The sequence below is a fragment of the Sus scrofa genome, chromosome 13, assembly GCF_054392235.1.
Source record: "Sus scrofa isolate SSC_HxYL_T2T_F1_AM1 chromosome 13, Sscrofa_HxYL_maternal_Yorkshire_Landrace_v2.0, whole genome shotgun sequence".
Lineage (NCBI taxonomy): Eukaryota > Metazoa > Chordata > Mammalia > Artiodactyla > Suidae > Sus > Sus scrofa.
The window spans coordinates 87,423,459-87,445,513 of record NC_139395.1 but is presented as its reverse complement, the minus strand read 5'-3'; the positions used below and the strand labels follow the sequence as shown (position 1 = coordinate 87,445,513).

The window sequence follows — 22,055 nt, the reverse complement described above, 5'->3', positions numbered from 1 at the left end:
GAGAGCTGAGATCCATTCCTGTCTGCTCACCTGCCCTAGCCCTAGCTTCCTGACCTGGAGGAAGAATCACAGCACAATCTTCCCTCTGTATCCTTGGGGGATTGACCTCAAGCTACGTGCAGACACCAAAATTCAAGGTTGCTCAAGTCCCTTATACAAAATGGCTGGTATTTCCATATAACCTTGGAATATCCTCCTGTATACTGCCATTTATAGACTACTTATACTACCCAATATAATGTAAATATTATGCAAATAGGGATAAACACACTATAAATACTATGTAAACTGTTACGTGCATACACATCAAGCTTTGATTTTTGAAACTTTCTGGAAAAAAAATTTTTTGATCTTTTTTTAGGGCCACACCTGTGGCATATGGAGGTTTCCAGGTCCAATCAGAGCTGTAGCCACTGGCCTACACACCAGCCATAGCAATGCCAGATCTAAGCCACATCTGTGACCTACACCACAGCCCACAGCATCACCGGATCCTTAACCCAATCAGCGAGGCCAGGGATCAAACCCTCAACCTCATGGTTCCTAGTTGGATGCGTTTCCGCTGCACCACAAAGGGAAATTCTGGAAAATAAATGTAAAAATTTTCCAGCCACCCCTTGCTTGACTCTGTGGATGTAAAACCCCCCACCCCACCCCTACCCTGGCGGCAGCCTGAGGAATTCTCCTAAAACCCCCACTGAGTCCTCTTCCCACCCTGCTCAACTCCTTCTGTGGCTCTTTTCTGCTCTCAGAGCGCTCCAGCTTCCTAGAAAGACTTGGCCATCTTTTGTGACTTGGGCTCTCCAACCTCAAATCCTGTCCCAGCATCACAAGCTTTTTAACTGGAACCAGGGAACTGCTTGCAGATCCCCATGGCGCTGTGCTCTCCACATCTCTGTCCACGAGGTTTTTTCTACCCGGACACCCCTCGCCCAGCATCCTGGCTCCCTTGGGAGGATAACCCCCATCAGAACATCACACGTGGCCTCCTGCAAACCCAGGCCTTTCGGTGGTTGAAGGATTCAGCCTGAGCTTCCGGAGAAGTTGACATACACAGTAAAAAGACCTCAGAAAACAAGCCTCTGAGCCTCCGTTGCCTCGTCTGTAACACAGGCCACAAAGGAGCCAAGCCACAGGGCGACCGAAGTCACGAAGCTGGCAGGTGGGGCTTCTTGCCACTCACCCTAGACAGCCGGAAACAGCTGAAGCTCCTACAGCTGAGCTGGTTCCTCAGCCCAGAGCGCAGGGTGGGCGTGGGCGGGGCCCAACTCTCGGGCCCGCCCCCGAGCTCCGCCTTGACGAAAATGGACGTTGACGTCATGACGTAGTGCTCCTCCAGACGCTTTCCCGGGCGTTGCGGTCACGTGGGCCACTTTTCGCGCGAAAACTGGTTGTTCCCGGCGGAGCCGAGTGCGGTGCTGCAATGGCGGTGAGCGTGGCGCGGCGCGGCGCAGGGTCTGCCTTTCTCCCGGGCGGGAGTGCGGAGCGCGCCTCTCGCTCCCGGCCTGGTCTGCTCTCCGCTTGCGGTTGCCCCAGGCTAGGCGCGGAGTTAATTCTCCCGCTACTCCCGTGGCGCGGGTCTGCTGGTACTGCGGGCCCGCACTTGGGATCCCGCGCCCCGGCCCAGCCAGCTCTCTCGGGCCCTCCTTATCGTACTGGTTTTTGTCCGCAGTCTTGTCTACTGCCTGGCCCTCCAGCAATCTGAGTTTCAGACCTTTGAGGTGGCCGCACTCGTTATCCGTCTCCCACGGCAGCTTCTGGTGCACTGGGTGCTTAGATGGGTGGGAAAGCGTGCTGGGGGAGGAGTCTTTGGTAAACAGGATCAGGTGAAAGATGAGGTGTTTTAGGAAGGGGTCCTTGAGTTGGTCGCCGCGTGGAGAAGCCATTGGCTCAGAGAAAGTTCCAGGCCGAGGGAATGGCAAGTGTTAAGTCTTAAGGCTGGATGGGTTTGTAGTGTTGGAGGACAGGGTCACTATGGAGAAGAAGGCCCTCTTGGTGAGGAGGGCCAGGGTACAGGAAGCTGGTTGGTCCTCACCACCTCCAACCCATCTCCTCTTGCAGGAATCATCTGAGTCCTTCACGGTGGCGTCCAGCCCTGCCCCGCGTCGCCGAGGCAGTGATCCTCTCACCTCCAGCCCTGGGCGAAGCTCTAGGCGCACGGATGCCCTGACCTCCAGCCCTGGCCGAGACCTTCCTCCTTTTGAGGATGAGTCAGAGGGACTGCTCGGCACGGAGGGACCCTTGGAGGAGGAGGAAGAGGATGGAGAGGAGCTTATCGGAGATGGCATGGAGAGGTACTGCGTTCAAGAAAGTTCTCAACAGAATTTTGCAGGGGGTCTGCTGTGTCTGGACCCCCGGGAAGCCTCCTTCCCTTTGACCACATCTTGGCCCAGGGTCTGGGAGAGGCAGATAGGTTCATTGAGCCACAGTGTACGTCCATGTAACTTGCTGTGTCTGACTTAGACTAGACCCTAAGCCTGGGTAAGCCCCAGTTTCATGAGATGTGCACTCCAGGGGGCACAAGGGATCCCTTATCTGAGGTCACATGGGGGCCTCGACTAGGAAGGACAGGAAGCAGGCAGCTAAGAGTTTGCAACTTCAAAGAAACTGTGGGGAGGTGGGGGGGCTGATTTATTAATATTTAGGTTGAATTCATCAAAATTTATTGTGCCTGATCCGTACCAGGCGCTGTACTCCCAGTTATCAGTAAACATACAAACGGTGTACTAAAGCTTTTCGAGGCTTAATGCTGAGACTGGGGTAAAGCTGTGTGAGTGAGCTGGATTAAAGTCCACTGCTGCTTTACCTGTGTTTACAACCAGGATCTGGTCTGTGCATGAGCAGTAGGATTATCTGAGCCTCTGAGATTCTGCTTGGGGGCCCTTTTAGCTCTGACTCAGGAGTTCTAAACTTGGTGTGTATGAGAGTACTTTTCAGGCCATCCCTCATTTCCAGGGGAGTGCCCCTTGGGGGCATCAGAGGCACCTTCATCTGGACCATTTGCATGTTTGCTTTAGGCTCCATCATCCCAGATGAGGAGCCTAGGTGTGCAACACTGGCCCGACTGGAAGGAGTGAGGCGTCTGGACAAGTCAGCCCTAAGCAGCTTCCCTGTTGTGCACTGTGGGGTTGTTAAGGCAGGATGCCCATCCCAGCTGCCACTTGAGAGTGCACCCCTCTCTGCTTCTCTTTTCCTTCCCTTCCCTTGCAAGGACCACTGGTGAGAGGTATCTGAGGACTAGCTGGGCCCAGTTAGATTTTTGGTTTTGTGGCTTGTTTGTTTCTTTGGTTTTGTTCAGGTTTGATCTTTTTGGCTGTGGCATACAAGGGATGGAACCTGAGTCACAGCAGTGACAATATATAACCCTTAACTGCTAGGCCACCAGGGAACTCTGGTTTTGTGGCTTCTTTAAAAGTAACTTTGCAGCGCTATAATTTACGTAGTATGAAGTTCACCTTTATGAGAATATAATTCGATAAATCTTAGTAAATGTCCTGAGTTGTGCACCCCTGAACACAATCTGGTTTTAGAACATTCCCATCACCTCATTGAGACCCTTTGTGCCTGTTTATAGTTAATCCTGTTCCTTTCCCTATTCCCAGGCAACCTGTAATCTTTCTGTTTCTCTGGATTTGCCAGTTCTGGCCATTTCTTATAACTGGAGTTGTGTAACACATGTGTCCTTTTGTGACAAGCTTTTATTTACTGTGACTTTCAGGCTCCATCCATATGGGAGCACATGTCAGTTCTTAATCCCTTTTCATGGCTGAGTAACTTTCCATTGTGTGGAGAACCCCACCATTCATCAATCGATAGATATTTGGTTCTTCCCAATTTTTAGCTGTTATGAATATTGCTGCTATGAATTTTTTTTTTTTTTTTTTTGTCTTTTTGCCATTTCTTGGGCCACTCCTGCGGCATATGGAAGTTCCCAGGCTAGGGGTCTAATCGGAGCTGTAGCTGCCAGCCTACGCCAGAGCCACAGCAACGCTGGATCCGAGCCGCGTCTGTGACCTACACCACAGGTCACGGCAACGCTGGATCATTAACTCACTGAACAAGGGCAGGGATTGAACCCGCAACCTCATGGTTCCTAGTCGGATTCATTAACCACTGAGCCACGACGGGAACTCCCGCTGCTATGAATTTTTTATGTGAACATAAAAAATTCTCTTGGAATACAATTCTAATTCCTAGGAATGTAATTGCTGTGTCATGTGATAACTCTTAGTTTTTCAAGGAACTGCCAGACTGTTTTCCAAAGCAGCTGCACTGTTTTATCTTCCCAGGAGTGGTGTATGCGTTTATGATTTCTCCACATTTTCGCCGACATCTGTTATTTTCTGGTTGTTAACAGCCACTCTTGTGGATGTGAGGTGGCACCTCACTGGGTTGGGTTTTTATTGCCTGGGGGGGGGAGCACTCCTGAGGCATATGGAGGTTCCCAGGCTAAGGGTCAAATAGGAGCTGTAGCTGCCAGCCTATGCCACAGCTGCAGTGACGCCAGATCCAAGCTTCATCTGCAGCCTACACCACAGCTCACTGCAACGCTGGCTCCTTAACCCACTGAGCAAGGCCAGGGATCGAACCTGTGTCCTCATGGATATTAGATACTGGTCAGGCTCATTTTCGTTGAGCCATGATGGGAATTCTCACTGGGGTTTTGATTTGCATTTCTCTGATGATTGGTGATGTTGAGCACTTCTTCTTGTATTTATTGGCCATTCGTTTGTGTTTCTTTGGAGAGATGTCTTTCAGATGCTTGCCCCCTTTTTTTGGCCATAGTCTCGGTGACAACACTGGGTCCTTAACCTGCTGAGCTATCAGGGAACTCCCTTTTGCCCATTTTTAAACTGGATTTCTTGCTTTTTTTTTTTTTTATTTATCATTTTCACAGCCATACCTGCATGGCATATGGAAGCTCCTGGGCTAGGGGTTGAATCAGAGCTGCAGCTGCTGGTCTACACCACAGCCACAGCAACACCAGAAGTGAGCTGCATCTGTGACCTACGTACGCTGCCACTCATGGCAACACCGGATCCTTAATCCACTGATCGAGGCCAGGGATGGAACCCACATCCTCTTGGGAACTATGTCAGGTTCTAAACACATTGAGCCATAGTGGGAATTCCTTGACTTTTTATTAGTAAGCCATTAAGATTACTCTCAATACAAGGCTTTTATCAGATATGTGATTTGCAAGTATTTTCTCCTCAGTCTGTGGCTTGTCTTTATTTATTTATTTTTTTAAAGTTACTTTTTTTTTTTTGTGTCTTTCTAGGGCCACACCCATGGCATATGGAGGTTCCCAGGCTAGGGGTCAAATCGGAGCTGTAGCCACTGGCCTAGACCACAGCCACAGCAACTCAGGATCCGAGCCGCATCTTGGACCTACACCACAGTTCATGGCAACGCCAGATCCTTAACCCACTGAGTGAGGCCAGGGATTGAACCCATGTCCTCATGGATGCTGGTCGGGTCCGTTAACCACGACAGGAACTCCTAGAAAGGTACTTTTTGAGACTCAAAATTTTTTAATTTTGCTAAAGTCTAATATATCAATTTTTTTTTTAAATGGACCACTTAGAATTTTGCTGAGGGCATTTCACATGACTTGAAATTCTTAAAGGGTCAGACAGATAATTTTTTCCTGAGAGCACTTAAGAACTTGGATTTTGGGAGTTCCCATTGTGGCTCAGTGGTTAACGAATCCGACTAAGAACCATGAGGTTTCGGGTTCGATCCCTGGCCTTGCTCAGTGGGTTAATGATCCGGCATTGCCATGAGCTGTGGTGTAGGTTGCAGATGCGGCTCGGATCCCGTGTTGCTGAGGCTCCGGTGTAGGCTGGTGGCTACGGCTCCGATTAGACCCCTAGTCTGGGAACCTCCATATGCCGCAGAAGCAGCCCAAAAAATGGTGAAAAGACAAAAAAAAAAAAAAAAGAACTTGGATTTTGGAAGCCCTGAGCCCAGAAATGTACTCTGGCATCAGCAGTGTGTGATTCTTTGTTTTAGGTGTTGCTTGATAGAGTTTGACAGAAAAAACAAAGTTCTCCAAATCACCACATTCTCGGAGAAAGAGAATTTGTGAGGATTGTCATGGGCCAGAGTGGTGTTGGAACCAGCTGGCCATCTGCTCTTGGACCGTCTTTTGATGCCCAGCTCTGTTGAATGAACATTGGTGAAAATCACATACACTGCCCCCCACCCCCACCCCAGTCTTCAGTTTCCTCATCTCTCTAGGGGTGGGGTGTCTGCCTCGCTGAATTGTGGTGGGGGCAGTGTTTGTTCTGGGGGGTGTCTTGTTGAGCATCAGTCCTTCATATATCTGACCGGTGGTTACATGGAAGGTCTTGGAGTGGCTGGAGGCTTGAGCCATGGATGGCCTGGAGAGGCTGGCTGGGCTGAAGCTGTGGACCTCCCAGGTCCAGGGTTCTAGGTGGCACTGTCAGGGACGGTGCAGGGAGAGTGCCTCCCTGTCGGGGAGGTGGGTTGGTGCTCTGGAGGCCCTTCTGATGATGGAAGGTTTTGTGGGTTCTCTGGTTCCTTTCTCTTACTGGTGCTCAGAGCTCCCTTTTCTTTCTTTCTTTCTTTATTTTTTTGTATTTTTGCCTTTTCTAGGGCCGCTCCTGCTGCATATGGAGGTTCCCAGACTAGGGGTCTAATCGGAGCTGTAGCTGCCGGCCACAGCCACAGCCAAAGCAACTCGGAATCTGAGCTGCGTGTGTGACCTACACCACAGCTCATGGCAATGCCGCATCCTTAACCCGCTGAGCAAGGGCGGGGATCAAACCCGCAACCTCATGGCTCCTTGTTGGATTCGTTAACCACTGCACCACGACGGGAACTCCGGAGCTCCCTTTTCTTTTTTTTTTTGTCTTTTTGCTATTTCTTTGGGCCGCTCCCGCGGCATATGGAGGTTCCCAAGCTAGGGATCTTATTGGAGCTGTAGCCACTGGCCTACGCCAGAGCCACAGCAACTCGGGATCCGAGCTGCGTCTGCAACCTACACCGCAGCTCACGGCAACACCGAATTGTTAACCCACTGAGCAAGGGCAGGAACCGAACCCGCAACCTCATGGTTCCTAGTCGGATTCGTTAACCACTGCACCACGACGGGAACTCAGAGCTCCCTTTTCTTATTGTGAAAGAAGGCACATGGGTAAAATGTCCTGCCTTAGCCATCCTTAAGTGTAAGTTCACTGGCATTAAGTCCCTCACGCTGTTCTGTAACCGTCACCAGTATCTGAAAGACTTTTTTCCCAAACCAGAGTCAAGGATTTGTGCTTCTCTTACTGGCTCAGTTCACCTAGCACAGCATCCTCAGAGTTCACTGAGTCGCAGCAGGCGCCAGAATGCCCTTTGGGAGACTGAGTGGTGCTCCCTTATATGAGTCCATTGGCAGAGCCTTCCCTTGGGTGGGGTGTGTTTGGGGATTCCGTACTAACAGGGTCCGTTTGGGGCCTTTCAGGGACTACCGTGCCATCCCGGAGCTTGATGTCTACGAGCCGGAGGGGCTGGCGCTGGACGACGAGGACGTGGAGGAGCTGACCGCCAGTCAGAGGGAGGCTGCCGAGCGGGCCATGCGGCAGCGCGACCGGGAGGCGGGCCGGGGCCTGGGCCGCATGCGCCGCGGGCTCTTGTACGGTGGGTCGGGCGTCAGCCCTCTGCGTGGGAGGCCTCGGGAGGCGGCGGGAGGCGAAGGGAAGAGAGCCTGAGCGTGTCTGTGGCCCACAGACAGTGATGAGGAGGAGGAGGAGCGCCCCAGCCGCAAGCGGCGCCAGGTGGAGCGGGCCACAGAGGACGGCGAGGAGGACGAGGAGATGATCGAGAGCATCGAGAACCTGGAGGACCTGAAGGGCCACTCGGTGCGTGAGTGGGTGAGCATGGCCGGCCCGCGGCTGGAGATCCACCACCGCTTCAAGAACTTCCTGCGCACTCATGTGGACGGCCACGGCCACAATGTCTTCAAGGAGCGCATCAGCGACATGTGCAAAGGTGCGGCTGCCTGAGGTTGCTGTGCAGCGGCAGGCTATATCGAGTGTCCTGCTCACTAGGCAGGGACCCCTTCCCGACCTCGGAAGTTGTTTTTGACAGGCTTAAAATTGGCTGTTTTCAGGAGTTCCCCTTGTAGCACAGTGGAGACCAATCCAACTAGGAACCATGAGGTTGTGGGTTCGTTCCTTGGCCCCTCTCAGTGGGTTAAGGATCTGGCGTTGCTGTGGTGTATGCAGACAGCTGTAGCTCTGATTTGACCCCTAGCCTGGGAACCTCCATATGCTGCGAGTACAACCCTAAGAAGCAAAAAAAGGAAAAAAGAAAAAAAAGTTGGCTGTTTCGTATTAAAATCTGGATTACTGCTGTGATCAGAAAGGAGCACTTTTTATAAAAGATGATTTTCCACTGTACCGATTTATTTATTTTTAAATATTTTTATTTTTTCTGTCATAGCTGGTTTACAGTGTTCTGTCACTTTTCTACTGTACACCAAGGTGACTAAATATAGTTTCCTATGCTGTACATCTGGAGTACTTTTTTTTTGGCTTTTTCTTTTTTTGGGGGGGGCCATACCCGTGGCGTATGGAAGTTCTCAGGCAAGGGGTGGAATCAGAGTTGCAGCTGCTGGCCTACACCACAGCCAGAGCAACACCAGATCTGAGCCAAGTCTGCGACCCACACCGTAGCTCATGGCAACACCAATCCTTAGCCCACTGAGTGAGGCCAGGGATCAAACCCACATCCTCATGGACTAGTCAGATTCATTTCCACTGAGTCACAGTGGGAACTCCAGAAAGTGGCACATTTTTATGTGCAAGGAATTAATTTTAAAAGGAGGGATGTGATTCTTGATTCCCCACCATCCTCTCCACTCTCTTTTATCTTTTATGTTAATTTTTTTCTTCTGTGGCTGTGCTTGTGGCATGTGGACATTCCCAGGTGAGGGATCGAACAGGCCCAGCAGCAGTGACAACACCACATCCTCAACTGCTAGTTCAGCAGTGAACTCCTGTTTTATCTTCTGCTTGACACAGTTTACTCACAGACTTTCTCCTGGCCCTCACAGGCATTCTGTCTTTGCAGTGAGTCTTACTCCCTGTCCTCCTCCATTTCCTTCCCTGGGAACTTCAACCCCCATTGTGCGGATTTGGAACCTGAGGGGCCCAGAGTATGTCGCTTAAACCTGAGTCATGTGGCTAAAGTTGAGTAGACTTAGAGGTGAGGCTGGGCTTCAGCCTCAGAGCTCAGGACTCAGCAGGCCTCCTGCCCTCTGGCCCAGCCGCTAGCACTTAGCCTCACCTCCTGTCCCACCTGCCTCCAGAGAACCGAGAGAGCTTGGTGGTGAACTATGAGGACCTGGCAGCCAGGGAGCATGTGTTGGCTTACTTCCTGCCCGAGGCACCTGCAGAGCTACTGCAGATCTTCGACGAGGCTGCCCTGGAAGTGGTGCTGGCCATGTACCCCAAGTACGACCGCATTGCCAGCCACATCCATGTGCGTATCTCCCACCTGCCCCTGGTGGAGGAGCTGCGTTCGCTCAGGTGAGCTCAGACCCAGGGCTTAGTCCCCTGGGGGGGCGTCCACAGGGTGGGCGGGTGTGGCGGGGGCCAGTCCTTACCCAGATCTGCTCCCATGGGTGCCCCGACCTCTCCAGCGGGTGCGGGTCCAGCCTCTTGATGGCGCCTGGGTCCACAGGCAGCTGCACCTTAACCAGCTGATCCGGACCAGCGGGGTGGTGACCAGTTGCACGGGCGTCCTGCCCCAGCTCAGCATGGTCAAGTACAACTGCAACAAGTGTGGCTTCGTGCTGGGGCCTTTCTGCCAGTCCCAGAACCAGGAGGTGAAGCCGGGCTCCTGCCCTGAGTGCCAGTCAGCTGGCCCCTTTGAGGTCAACATGGAAGAGGTGAGCATGAGACAGGCGTTGCAGCGTGGGGGCCCAGGTGCAAGTGTGTGTGGGTCATACCCTGGGGTGAGCCAGGTCACCAACCTATCAGCCTGTTTAGTTTGGCCCACATGGTGGTTTCAAGAGTGCAAGTCAATGTTTTATTTATTTATTTATTTTTGTTTTGGGGGCTGTACCCGCAGCATGTGGAGGTACCCAAGCTAGGGGTCGAATCAGCTGTAGCCACTGGCTTATACCACAGCCACATCAACACCAGATCCAAGTCATGTCTTTGACCTACACCACAGCTCAGGGCAACGCCGGATCCTTAACCGACTGAGTGAGGCCAGGGATCAAACCTGTGTCCTCAGGGATACTAGTCAGATTTGTTTCCACTGAGCCACAACAGGAACTCCTCAAGTCAATGTTTTAAAACGAGATGATTTTATTGTTGTTTATGGCTTTTTTTAAAAAACGGGAAGATCTAGTGAAAGGGGGCCCGCTTCGCACCTGACTGCCCCCTCAGCAGGGTGTCTGCTTTCTGGTCCAGACTTCCTGGCACCTGTTCCAGGCCTTGTACTGGGGGCCCCTGGGGTTGTAACTGCCTGTGACACTGCTTTGCTGTGTAATGAGGCCCACCTGGGAGGCTCTGGGCTTTAAGACTTCAAGCAGGTAACATACGCCCTTGTACATGAAGGACTGGACTGTGGGGGCAGTTGCCACAGCCCCTGTGGTGACACCCACACCTGCTACTGCCTTGTTGCTGTGAGTGTTGGGTAATCCTTCACACTACGGTCTGAGAAGCCCCAGCTGGAGCCACCTTGTCAGAAAAAGCTTGACAGCCCACACCCTGGGTTATGGGTGGCATATTATTTGGTCTTTGTCACACCCTGCAAGGCAGTGCTATTAGTAATCCCATTTTGCCAATGAAGTGACTGGCTGAGGTCACCCAACCAGGAGGTGGCTCAAGAGATTAGTGTTCAAGCGTTTTGATCTAGAGCATGTGCTTTTAGCATCTGGATTCAGGAGAGTCCTGGCAAGGTGGCGGCCTGGTCTCTTGTCTGGATAGTAGATGAGATGCTAGACATCAGTGGCATGCATTGCTGGCCCGTGACAGTAAACCCACACTTGGTATAACTTGATGTCTCTCAGGTCTTGGTTTAAGTGCTTTTCACTTCTGACTTGCCTCCGCCCTTCCCATCCTACAGAGGCAGCCCTCAGTGTTCACATGCCCATCCTATAGTGACGGCACAGAGAGAGGGAGACATTTACCCAGGATCACACAGCTTTGGTCCAGAGTCAGGACTGGAGCCCAGGCAACCTGGCTCTGCATCTGCGTGCATGAAGGCTGAACTATAGGGCGTGTGGCATGTGCCTGGCTCCTGGCCGCAGGAGGGCATCAAGAGGGAGTTGGTCATAGTGGCTCACTCCTGCCACCTCTGGTTCAGTGGTTCCTAGTCGGTGAAGATGTTATTATTATACTGCCCTCTGTGCTTATGGGGCTGTGGTCCAGGTCAGGCAACAAAGAGTCGGTACTCAGAGAACAGCCCAGGTTTTGCCAGGCAGGGCTGAGCCCCTGTGACCATCTCTCTGTCCCTTGCAGACCATCTACCAGAACTACCAGCGCATCCGGATTCAGGAGAGTCCTGGCAAGGTGGCAGCTGGCCGGCTGCCTCGCTCCAAGGACGCCATCCTCCTGGCTGATCTAGTGGACAGCTGCAAGCCAGGGGATGAGATTGTAAGTGCCAGGGGCCAGGGACCCAGGTTGTAAGGAAGTTGGCCTGAGCATGGGGGTGGAGCTGAGGTCAGCTCGCTGGCCCCTGGGACTGAGCCTCCCCTGGGGTAGAGCAGCTTCTGCATCCCCCCAGTGGCTGGCCTCCCGGGCTGTAGCCTGGGGACCCACAGGAAGGGGCAGGTGAAGCTACCCAGGAGGAGGACCCTCCTGACTCCTTGGCACCCCCCCAGGAATTGACTGGCATCTACCACAACAACTACGATGGGGCCCTCAACACCGCCAATGGCTTCCCCGTCTTTGCCACTGTCATCCTAGCCAACCATGTGGCCAAGAAAGATAACAAGGTCGCCGTGGGTGAGCTGACTGATGAGGACGTGAAGATGATCACCAGCCTCTCCAAGGACCAGCAGATCGGGGAGAAGGCAGGTGGAGGGTGGGGGCTATGCTAGAGTCAATGTGCCTGGGGCTCACTGCTTGGGCTGCCCTGGCACCTCATCTTGATTCCTGGGTGATGAAAGCTGCTCCCTTTTAATTTCCTGCATCAGCTCAGCATGCGTTCCTTCAGAGGGCTGTGTTCTGGGGGAGGGCACCGGGTGGGCCTCCTGGCCTGTGTCCCTGCTGTGAGGATGGTGTGGTCAGGACTCAGCTTGTGCTGGGCTGAAGCCTGAGCACACCTGAGGAGCAGTAGGAAGAGCTTGTCTGGTCTGGGTGTCCCCTGGTGTCAGGCCCCAGGAGAGCGGTTTCCCCAGGAGGATCTGGTTTGGTTTTGCTCTTAACTGAAGGCATTTTTACTGACCTTGGAGAGATGGGTTTACATTACAGAAATACAAATAAAGGAGACCCTTGAATAGCGCAGGGGTTGCCCTCCCTCCCCGACCCACTGTTGAAAATCTGCCTGTAAGTGGACCCTGTGGATCAAACCCCTGCTGTTGTTCAAGGCTAAGCTGTAGGATGCTTTATTTCTGTTCATAAAAGTTTGCCACCACACCCTCTCCTTTGCTCCTCTTACCTCCCCACTTCCTGTTCTGTTGGTGATGCCAGAGCTCGGGCCGCCTACCCCTGTTGGCTGCTTTTCTTAGTTTGCCAAGACTGGGGACCCCGGGGAGGCGGGTATGTCCCCAGCCTTGGAAGATTGGGAATTGCAGATCTACCAACATGCTTGGTCCTTGGAAACCTGGGCCTCGTTCTCACTTCTCAATGGGAAACTGGGGGACGGTGGCCTGCTCTGGCCTCACCTTGAGCCCACCCCTAGAGTGGGTGTTTCTACCTGCAACTTGGACAGACTTAAAATTTTGGAGACAAATTGAAGGGATGACAGGCGACGTCCAAACATGGCCAGGCTCACTCAAACTGTTTAAGACAGAGGTTTGCAAATTGGTGACCCTGTGCCCCATCCAGCTTGCTGATGGGTTTTTTTCAGCTGGTCCGTGGGTCTCTTTTCTCTCTTTTTAAATGTTTGAATGAGTCATCATTCCTTAGTGGTTGGAAGTTCCCACATAAAAGTCTGTGCGCCTAGGTCTTGAGAACCCAAGGCTCTCTCAGTCCTGAGTCTGTCTTTAGCAGCGACTGATGGGCTGAGTGGCCACTGCCCTTTCATGCGGGCCCCTCCGGGGTGCCCACCACTCACTGCTGTGCTCGCTCCAGCATGACTAACTTGCTCCGACCCAGCTTGCCACCCACAGGCGCTGTCTTTGCCAGCCTTGGCCTCTGGGGTTTTGAACTCACGGGACTCAGGCAACCTGAAGCCAGGTGCAGGCCGGAATTTTGGTGTAAAGCTCAGGGGTGAGCTGAGCTGGCCCCTTGGGCTGCTGTAAAGATTAAGTAGATGCATAAGCACATGCGGGTTCTCTGTAGCTAGCTGTTGTTAGAGCTGTTAACTCTACGTGTGGAAGCTGGATGGGGTGCAGGGGAAGGAGCTGGTGAGAAGCAGGGAGGGCCAGTTGGAGGCTGAGCACAGCCTTGCTCAGGAGCGTGAGGAGCCTGGGATCAAGTCCTGCCTGTGGTCAGCAGTGGGTGGTCTGTCTCCTGTGTGATGTGGAGAGATGTAGTGAGGAGGGAGATGAGTCTGCATTTGATTTCATGCTTCTTACTGGCCACTATGTTGGCCTGTCCCTTCTCAGAGTACACAGTCAGCACTGGCGCAGTGAGCAGCATGGCATTGTGATGGCCGATGCTTGCCCTTTGGTCCAGCAGGGAGGCACCTGGCTGCTCTTCGGGGAGGAGCTGAGCCCCTGGTCAGGTGGTTGCTGCCCTTGGTCCCAGGGGAGACGTTACCTCATCCTGTGAGGGCTTGTGGTTCTCAGACAGACTGCTGAGAGAAATGGCAGGGCAGAGCAGAGCCTGGTGGCAATCTTGGCCCCTCCAAGGGACATGTGGGAGGATGAAGTTTTAATAAGAGATTCATTGCACGCACTGGGCACCAACCGTCCGCTTGGCACTGAGCAGTTTCCAGGTCACGATAGTGTCCTTGAACATAGGGTCCTCTGTGTCCCTTTGCTCAGGAGTAATCTTCCTGGTGGGTCTCACCCCCTCCGTGCGTGCAACTACCCCCACCTATCACTTTGAAACAAACTCAGATGCGGCATTGTACCTGTAACTGCAGCAGTCTCTGTCTCTAAAAGGATTTTTACTAAACCTTAACCCGTTATGACTGTCACACTTTAACAAATAATTAGCTGTTCCTTGGTGTTGATGTCCAGTTGGGGTCCAGGGTTCCCTGATAATCTTAGTTTTTTGGAAAGTGCCTTGGAGGCGGTGTCTGGGTAAGGTCACACGCTGACTGGTTGAGCACCTCTTCAGAGATCCTCCCCTTTCTTCGCCTACAGTTTTTTGAGAAAGATCCAGCACATTTATCCTATTGTTTCCACAGTCTGGCTGTCAACACCTTGTCCTCATTGAGCCTGTTGCTCTGTCACCTGTTTCTAAATTGTAGTTTGGAGGCCTGATCAGACTCAGATTGAGTTTTCCTTCCTTCCTTTCTTCCTTCCTCCCTCCCTCCCTCCCTACCTACCTTCTTCCCTCCCTCGCAGGACATGGGTGTTCTGGGCTAAGGATTGAATCCAAGCTGAGGCAACACTAGATTCTTAACCTGGTGTGCCATGGTGGGAATTTCTGGGGTTGAGTTTTCTTTTGGGGTGGGACCCATGGCCAGACTGCTTCCTAGGCGCCTCCCCCAGGCACATCGCATCTCCGTGTCTCTGTGGCGTTAGTGGCTACTGGTGACCCTTGGCTGCATCTATTGGCTTGTAGGGGTTGCAAAAGGACTGCCTCTAATCCCAGCTCCTTCCTCAGTTCTCAGGACACTTGGACACAGAGAAGCTTTTTTTTTTTTTTTTGCTACTTGGCTACCCTGGGTGGAGCTCCTGTAGGCAAAGCACAATGGTGCTCATTTCCGTTCATTGACCAGCTTTCAAAATAACAAGTGGTCCCCACCCCACCTCTGGATGCTGGACTGCCTCTCCTGGCGGGGCGTTGCAGTAAGTTTTAGGGGCAAGGAAAGAGCTGGTAAAGGTACACATGTTGGGAAGACTGGCCTGCCCACCTGACTTACTCCATAAAATAATGGCAGGAGGCTTTTCTGGCCGGACCCTTGGGGCACGGATCCTGTTTCCAGAAGGGCCAGCAGGTCACACCCCCACCCCTACCCCCACTCCCCGGCAGTAGTGCAGGATGGACAGGAGCAGAGCACAGTGCTGGCCCCGCCCCAGCTCCAGGTGTAGGAGTCAGAGCTGGTTTTCTTGCCTCCTGGGCACCCGAGGGGCCGCTCCCACACCTCCTGTGTGCAGGTCCTCCTAGTCTGACCTGTGAGGGGAGTGTGGACGCAGGGGGTCTATAGGCCCCCTCGTTGGGGGCTGGAGGCTGAGAAGAGGGATTGGAAGCTGTTTCTTGTCAGCAAGATGTCTCTGGTTTTATTTTTTTTATTTATTTTTTTTGCTGAGTCTGTGACATGCGGAAGTTCCCCATGGCGGGAGTCAGACCTGGGCTACCTGAGCTGCTGCAATGACAATGCCAGATCCTTAACCGACTGTGCTACCACGGAACTTCTGCTCCATATCCTTAACCCACTGAGCCACCAGGGAGCTCCTGGTTTTATCTTTAAATTCCTATAGTCTTGGAGAGGTTCCTTTCTTCTGCCTGTCTCCCCTCACACTCAGAGGTGGAGAAATGTCTCAGTGACGCCCCAGGTGAATTACTGCGTATCTCTGGGCTTGGTGCTCACAGTCCTGAGGGAGCCGGCTGGTCTAAGTGCCTCCTTGGACCTCTCATCCCCATGAACTGGGTAGTGCTGCTCTTGTGGACATGGCTCTGGGGGCTGCAGAGCCCATGTGCAGTTTCCCTGTGTTGTGTTGTTGGAGCCCACCCTCTGCCCATGCCAGGTGACTTGGGGTGGTCCTGTGACACAACCTAGTGCAGGGGTCAGGCCAGGGTCCTGGTTGGCTTTGAAGTTCTGTAGCTGAGAAAGAGCCCACCCAGTACGAGGCCCAGGTGGCAGCAAGTATGCCAGGCCCCGTGCCCATTGCTGCTCCCTTCCCCCCAGATCTTTGCCAGCATCGCTCCTTCCATCTATGGGCATGAAGACATCAAGCGGGGCCTAGCGCTGGCTCTGTTTGGAGGGGAGCCCAAGAACCCAGGTGAGCCTCTTTGCAGGGGGCTTGGTGGGAGCAGTTCCCTGTGCTTGAGGAGGTCATGGCCATGGCGGCAAGCTGCAAACAGCTCAGACATCAGAATTGGAAGGAGAAGGGTGCAGCCTGTGGCTCAAGCTCCGAGTACAGATTTAATTGGGGAAATGGGGCATGAGCATGTGTTTTACATCCATTTTGAGTTGTTAGATGTCAGAGTGGCTGAAGCACTGTTGACTACCCTTTCTCATCGTGGTCCCTCCGTGCAGGTCACCTGGTCGGTGTGGGGTGGACACAGGCAGATCTTTGTGTGGCCATTCACATAGATTAAACGTGCTGATGTGGAAAACGCAGCACTTCATGACTTAGGCATGTTTCTGTTCACAAGCACAGCACCCCTATCTGTGTATGAGGGACCATATTATGTAAAATCCCCAGTTCCTTGTCAGCACAGCCATGGCATCATTTGTGTGGTGCCCACAGAAGGAGCTTGTCCTCTAAAGTGATGGCATCCTGGTCCACAGTGCCGTGTCCAGCTGTCCTGGCTGGAGAGCACATGTGTATGCAGCCTGCAGTGTTTACTTCACAAAGAGCATCTTTATACACATGGGATGGCTGGTCCTGGGTTACAACCTCCCTTTCTAGAGAGAATATTGCTCTGCCCTTAGTAGTAAGGCTGGGAAATTGGGGCTGTTGCAGCTCGTCCTGAGCCCCTGCGCATCTCGCTCTGCCCCTCTCCCTGTCCACTCTTGCCTTGCCCCGCCCTCAGGTGGCAAGCACAAGGTGCGAGGCGACATCAACGTGCTCCTGTGTGGAGATCCTGGCACAGCCAAGTCTCAGTTCCTCAAGTACATCGAGAAGGTGTCCAGCCGAGCCATCTTCACCACTGGCCAGGGGGCCTCAGCCGTAGGCCTCACGGCGTATGTTCAGCGGCACCCTGTCAGCCGGGAGTGGACCCTGGAGGCCGGGGCCCTGGTGCTGGCAGACCGGGGAGTGTGTCTCATCGATGAATTTGACAAGGTGGGTCCTTGGTAGGGAACACGTTGGGGGGGGGGCACTGGGGCCTCATCTGAGGGCCCACAGTCCGGCACGATCCTCACGTCTGCCCACTGTGCAGATGAACGACCAGGATAGGACCAGCATCCACGAGGCCATGGAGCAGCAGAGCATTTCCATCTCCAAGGCCGGCATTGTCACCTCCCTGCAGGCGCGCTGTACCGTCATTGCTGCTGCCAACCCCATAGGTACATGGGCCCCACGGCCAGAGGGAGCCTGGACCCAGAGGCCCCACTGCAGAAGGCACTGCCTGTCCCTTTTTCTTGCTGGGGGGGTGGGGTGAGGTGGAAGGATTGGGACACCCATGTTTTTCACTGAGCCCTGTTCTCAGAGGATGGGAGAAGAGCCTAGTGCATTAAATTGGGTGGGATGGGCGATTGATCTCAGCCAGCAAGCAATCAGAGAGCCTGGGCACCCTTGTCCATCTTGTCACTGGCTTTTACTTGCGGGAGACAGCTGAGGGTCTTGGGCTATTGGAGGCAGTGCTGCAGCAAAGTCCCATGCAGTCCCATCCGGGGCGCTATGTCTGTCCTCCCATGATCCCCCTCCTGTCACTGAAGCCGCGTGAGTTGGGAAGAACTTTACTGTCAAGAAAAGGGGAGCTGGAACCCTGATGGGGAGCTGCCTTTGTGTTGCAGGCGGCCGCTATGACCCCTCGCTCACCTTCTCAGAAAATGTGGACCTCACAGAGCCCATCATTTCCCGCTTTGATATCCTGTGTGTGGTGAGGGACACAGTGGACCCAGTCCAGGTACACAGACCATGTCCCCAGACTGTGCAGTGGGTTTGGGGACCTCAAGTGCTATCCGCAGGCTGAGGCGTGCCAGGCTTGGGGAAGGGCCGCTACTTGGACTGTGTGTTTCCCATGCTTGTTCCTGCTCCAGAGGTCTTTGCTTTCCCTCCTTTGCCAGCCCCTCCTCAGCCACTTACCTGGGAGGTGGGTAGGTCCACACTCTGCCACCCGCTCCTGGGGCTATCCACTCACCTCTGCTACAACCCGTATCCCAGCTTCTTTCCTCTGGCCTGATATGCTGCACCCTGGTACCTGGATCCCCAGCCCCCATCTCATAGTCAAGCCGGCCTCCTCCATCAGGGGGCTTGGACAGTCTTGCCTCACTTACAGGCCTGCTCGTAGCTCCCAACTCACTGACAGGGAGGCCACCATCCCTGGGGCCTCTCCTCCTGCTCCTCCTCCCCACCGCACCCCCCTCTTGCCCTCCCTGATGTCGTGACCCAGCTCTGGCGACCTCAGCTGTATCCTGAGGCCTCCATCCCACCCTGCTTCTCTTAGTGGAGTTTGAACACTCCCCGCCAGCCCTCACTAGGAGGTGCACCTCACTCACTGCTGTGCCCCGGGCACTCCTGGCACACAGCAGGTGTGGGATGGGTATGGTCAGGTAACACTGTCACTTTTCAGTGAGCCTTACCCTGCTGCTGCTCTCCATCTTGTCTCAGGATGAGATGCTGGCCCGTTTTGTGGTTGGCAGCCACGTCAGACACCACCCCAGCAACAAGGAGGATGGGGGGCTGGGCGGCACCCCAGAGCCCGCCATGCCCAACACGTATGGCGTGGAGCCCCTGCCGCAGGAGGTCCTGAGGAAGTACATCATCTACGCCAAGGAGAAGGTCCACCCGAAGCTCAACCAGATGGACCAGGACAAGGTGGCCAAGATGTACAGTGACCTGAGGAAAGAGTCCATGGTGAGGCCCTCGGGCTGGGAGGGCAGGGCACAGAGGATGTGGCAGAACCTCATCTGTGCGGCCAGGGAGGGTGGAAGCTCTGGGACACATGCCTTTGTCTGTCTCAGGATAGGGCTGAGGGGTTTGTTCTGGGGCCACTGATTTAATTCCATGTGGACTTTGCATAAATCTCACCCCAATGAACATTCATCTGAGCTAGGTTTTTTTTTTTCCTTTTTGTTTTTTAAAGTTTTTTGGAATATCTGGGCTAGTTTTGATTCACTTAAGATGGAGAGAGAATTTAAAGGCAGCTTAGCTTGCCTACAGTGAAGCGCAGAATCCTCTAGATTGCTCCCTCTCACCCACCTAACCACACCAGCAACTTTTTCCTTCCTCCCTGCCTGCCTTTCTTCCTCTCTCCCTCCCCTATCTCTCTGTCCTTGCCTTTCTTCCTCCCTCTCCCTTCTCCCTCCCATTCCCTCCCCCTCCATCTTTTCCTCTCCCTCCCCTATTCCTCTATCCTTTCCTCTATTCTTCCTCCTTCCCTACCCTCTCCCACCCCCGTCTTTTCTTCCCTCTCTCCCCCATTCTTCTTTCCTTCCTCCCTCTCTCCGTCCCCCTCCCTTTGTCCCCCGCCCTCCTTCCCTGTATCCTTCCCTTCCTCCCTCCCCCTGCCCTCTGCTGGCTCTCTTCCTCTGTCACTCCATCAGGCCTTCCCAGAGCATTAGTTTGGCTTTCCTGAAAGCAGAGATAGCTTTTCCATGACCCTGGGCTGCACCGTGCAATCCCTGGTACGGGACAGTAACAAGTCCAGCTCCCACTGGCGTGTAGATTCTGTACTCACGTGGTGAGCTGGCAGGAGCTGCATAGACAGGGCGGACAGTGGCAGGTGTGAGCTTCCAGCGTCCCCCGGGCACTTTTGGCACTTTGGGAAGGAGTGGAGGAGGTGTGGTCTCACCCGGCCCAGGGTGGGGCTGCCCCTCAGTCCGATGAGCCCCTGATGGGGCGTCAGCACTGCCCCTTCCGTTGGGGTGCCTCCGTGGGGAGACCTGAGGTACCCTCTCTGCAGGCCACAGGCAGCATCCCCATCACAGTGCGGCACATTGAGTCCATGATCCGCATGGCTGAGGCCCACGCGCGCATCCACCTGCGGGACTACGTGATGGAGGACGATGTCAACATGGCCATCCGCGTGATGCTGGAGAGCTTCGTGGATACACAGAAGTTCAGCGTCATGCGCAGTATGCGGAAGGTGGGCGCGCCACGGCATGGGGGCGGGGCCGGACCCAATCTTACTTGGAGCGGCCTTGAGTGCTTGTGGGCTGGCTGACTCCACCTCTCTCCACAGACCTTCGCCCGCTACCTGTCCTTCCGGCGGGACAACAATGAGCTATTGCTCTTCATCCTGAAGCAGCTGGTGGCTGAGCAGGTGGCTTATCAGCGCAGCCGCTTTGGGGCCCAGCAGGACACTATTGAAGTGCCCGAGAAGGACTTGGTGGACAAGGTAGGGTGTGGCCAGAAGGGAGCTTGGGCGGCCTGGGGCTGCAGGTCACCTGGGCAGAGCATCCTCTGTGCTTAGTGGCCAGGCAGGGCTGAGGGCCGCTTCACGGATGTGTGTGCTGTGCTGAGCCTGGTTCTGCACACTGCGACCTTGCCTGCAGCCAGTCACTGGGTGTCCTGTTACTGTCACCCGTTCTGCAGGGCCCGGGCACAGGGCAGCCACACCCCTGTCCAAGTTCACAGGCAGCTGTCCACACTAAGCTTTCAAGCCCCATGTCCAGTTCCAGCCACTTACTTGGCCTTGTTTACCCTCCCCGTGATGGAGACGGAGCCCCTGCCACCCATGGCTGGGCAGCAAGTCCTCCTGGCTCACTGCACACCCCTCTTTTCAGGCTCGTCAGATCAACATCCACAATCTGTCTGCCTTTTACGACAGTGAGCTCTTCAGGATGAACAAGTTCAGCCATGATCTGAAGCGGAAGGTGATCCTTCAGCAGTTCTGAGCAACGGGGTTTTTGTGTGATGCTGGCAGGTCTGCTCAGGAAACCAAGCCAGTCCTAGAGGGAAGGTGGTGTGGCTGGCCTGCAGCTGCATGTTTCCTCACTCTCGAGTCCTGCTTGGTGATTTCATTTCCTCTGCTCTTGCCATCTGGGTTACCACCTTTCCCAGAGCTGCTTTTTCAGCTGCCCGCCAGTGGCCCACCACCAACCTCCTTCTGTGGGGTGGTGTGGCATGTGTTCAGGACACCCAGGGTCTGTTCTGGGAGATGGGGTTCATGAGGCAATCTTGGCATGATGTCTCTGTCCTGCTGCCTGTGCTGCCATTGCCTGAACGAAGAGCGAGGTCACTTTACTTGCTGTGTGTTCTGAACTGGGTCCTGCGGTTCTCTAGGCTTTCCTGAGTAGAGGCAGCATTTGGGTTCTTCACAGAGGGGACCCTGACTGGTCACATAGCCCTGCAACCTTGGCTTCTGCCAGAGGGAAGGTTGGTTGGGGTCAGGGATGATGACTCGTGGTGGGGGTGATCCCAGCAAGGCCCCTGTGTGGGGTAGTCTGTCCTCCTGCCTGGCCACTTCCCCATGCTCTTGTTTGTACATTCACTTCTCCTTCCTGTAGTTTTAGTTTTTAATAAAATGGAGTAAAATCTGAATACTGGTCTCAACTTTACATCTTTGGCATTGTGCCTCAGGCCTCCCTGCACTTCCCTTTTTGCCCTGTCTCCTGCCTCTGGTTTTCTGCAGGTGTAGGTCAGCCTGGAAGAGTGGTTTTGTCTGTGGGTGTGGGTCTTCCTGGGGAGTTCAGTTGGCAGTTGCTGTCTGTGTGTCTATCTGGAGTCGGGGGCTCACACATACTGGTGCACCCAGAGGGCCTGGAGGTGACTGGGCCTTGGGGAACAGCCCTGCTCTTTCTGGCACTGCACTGGCCTCTCCCTGGAAGCTTGTGGCTGGAGACCTAGGTTGAGGTCCAGGGACAATGGAGAGCTTCCTTTTAATGAAGAGGGAAACAGTTTCACAGGTAACTTTGAATCTAGACAGCCAAGTTGTAGTCCCCATGGGGCTGGGTGATCGATCAGCCTGCTGAGAGCA

The 22,055-nt window shown here is 54.0% G+C and overlaps 1 protein-coding gene across 1 annotated transcript; it reads left to right on the top strand.

The window, feature by feature from the left end:
• The first annotated feature begins 1,389 nt into the window (after positions 1 to 1,389).
• Positions 1,390 to 21,619, top strand: MCM2 (minichromosome maintenance complex component 2). Its single transcript, XM_003483239.5, has 16 exons — positions 1,390 to 1,429; positions 2,062 to 2,294; positions 7,472 to 7,647; positions 7,738 to 7,998; positions 9,320 to 9,539; positions 9,694 to 9,901; positions 11,484 to 11,618; positions 11,846 to 12,037; positions 16,153 to 16,246; positions 17,004 to 17,254; positions 17,352 to 17,478; positions 17,929 to 18,041; positions 18,746 to 18,991; positions 20,040 to 20,222; positions 20,319 to 20,474; positions 20,863 to 21,619. The coding sequence occupies exons 1-16, from the start codon at positions 1,424 to 1,426 to the stop codon at positions 20,971 to 20,973; spliced, it is 2,712 nt and encodes a 903-aa protein (XP_003483287.1). The 5' UTR covers positions 1,390 to 1,423; the 3' UTR covers positions 20,974 to 21,619.
• The last annotated feature ends 436 nt before the right edge of the window (positions 21,620 to 22,055 follow it).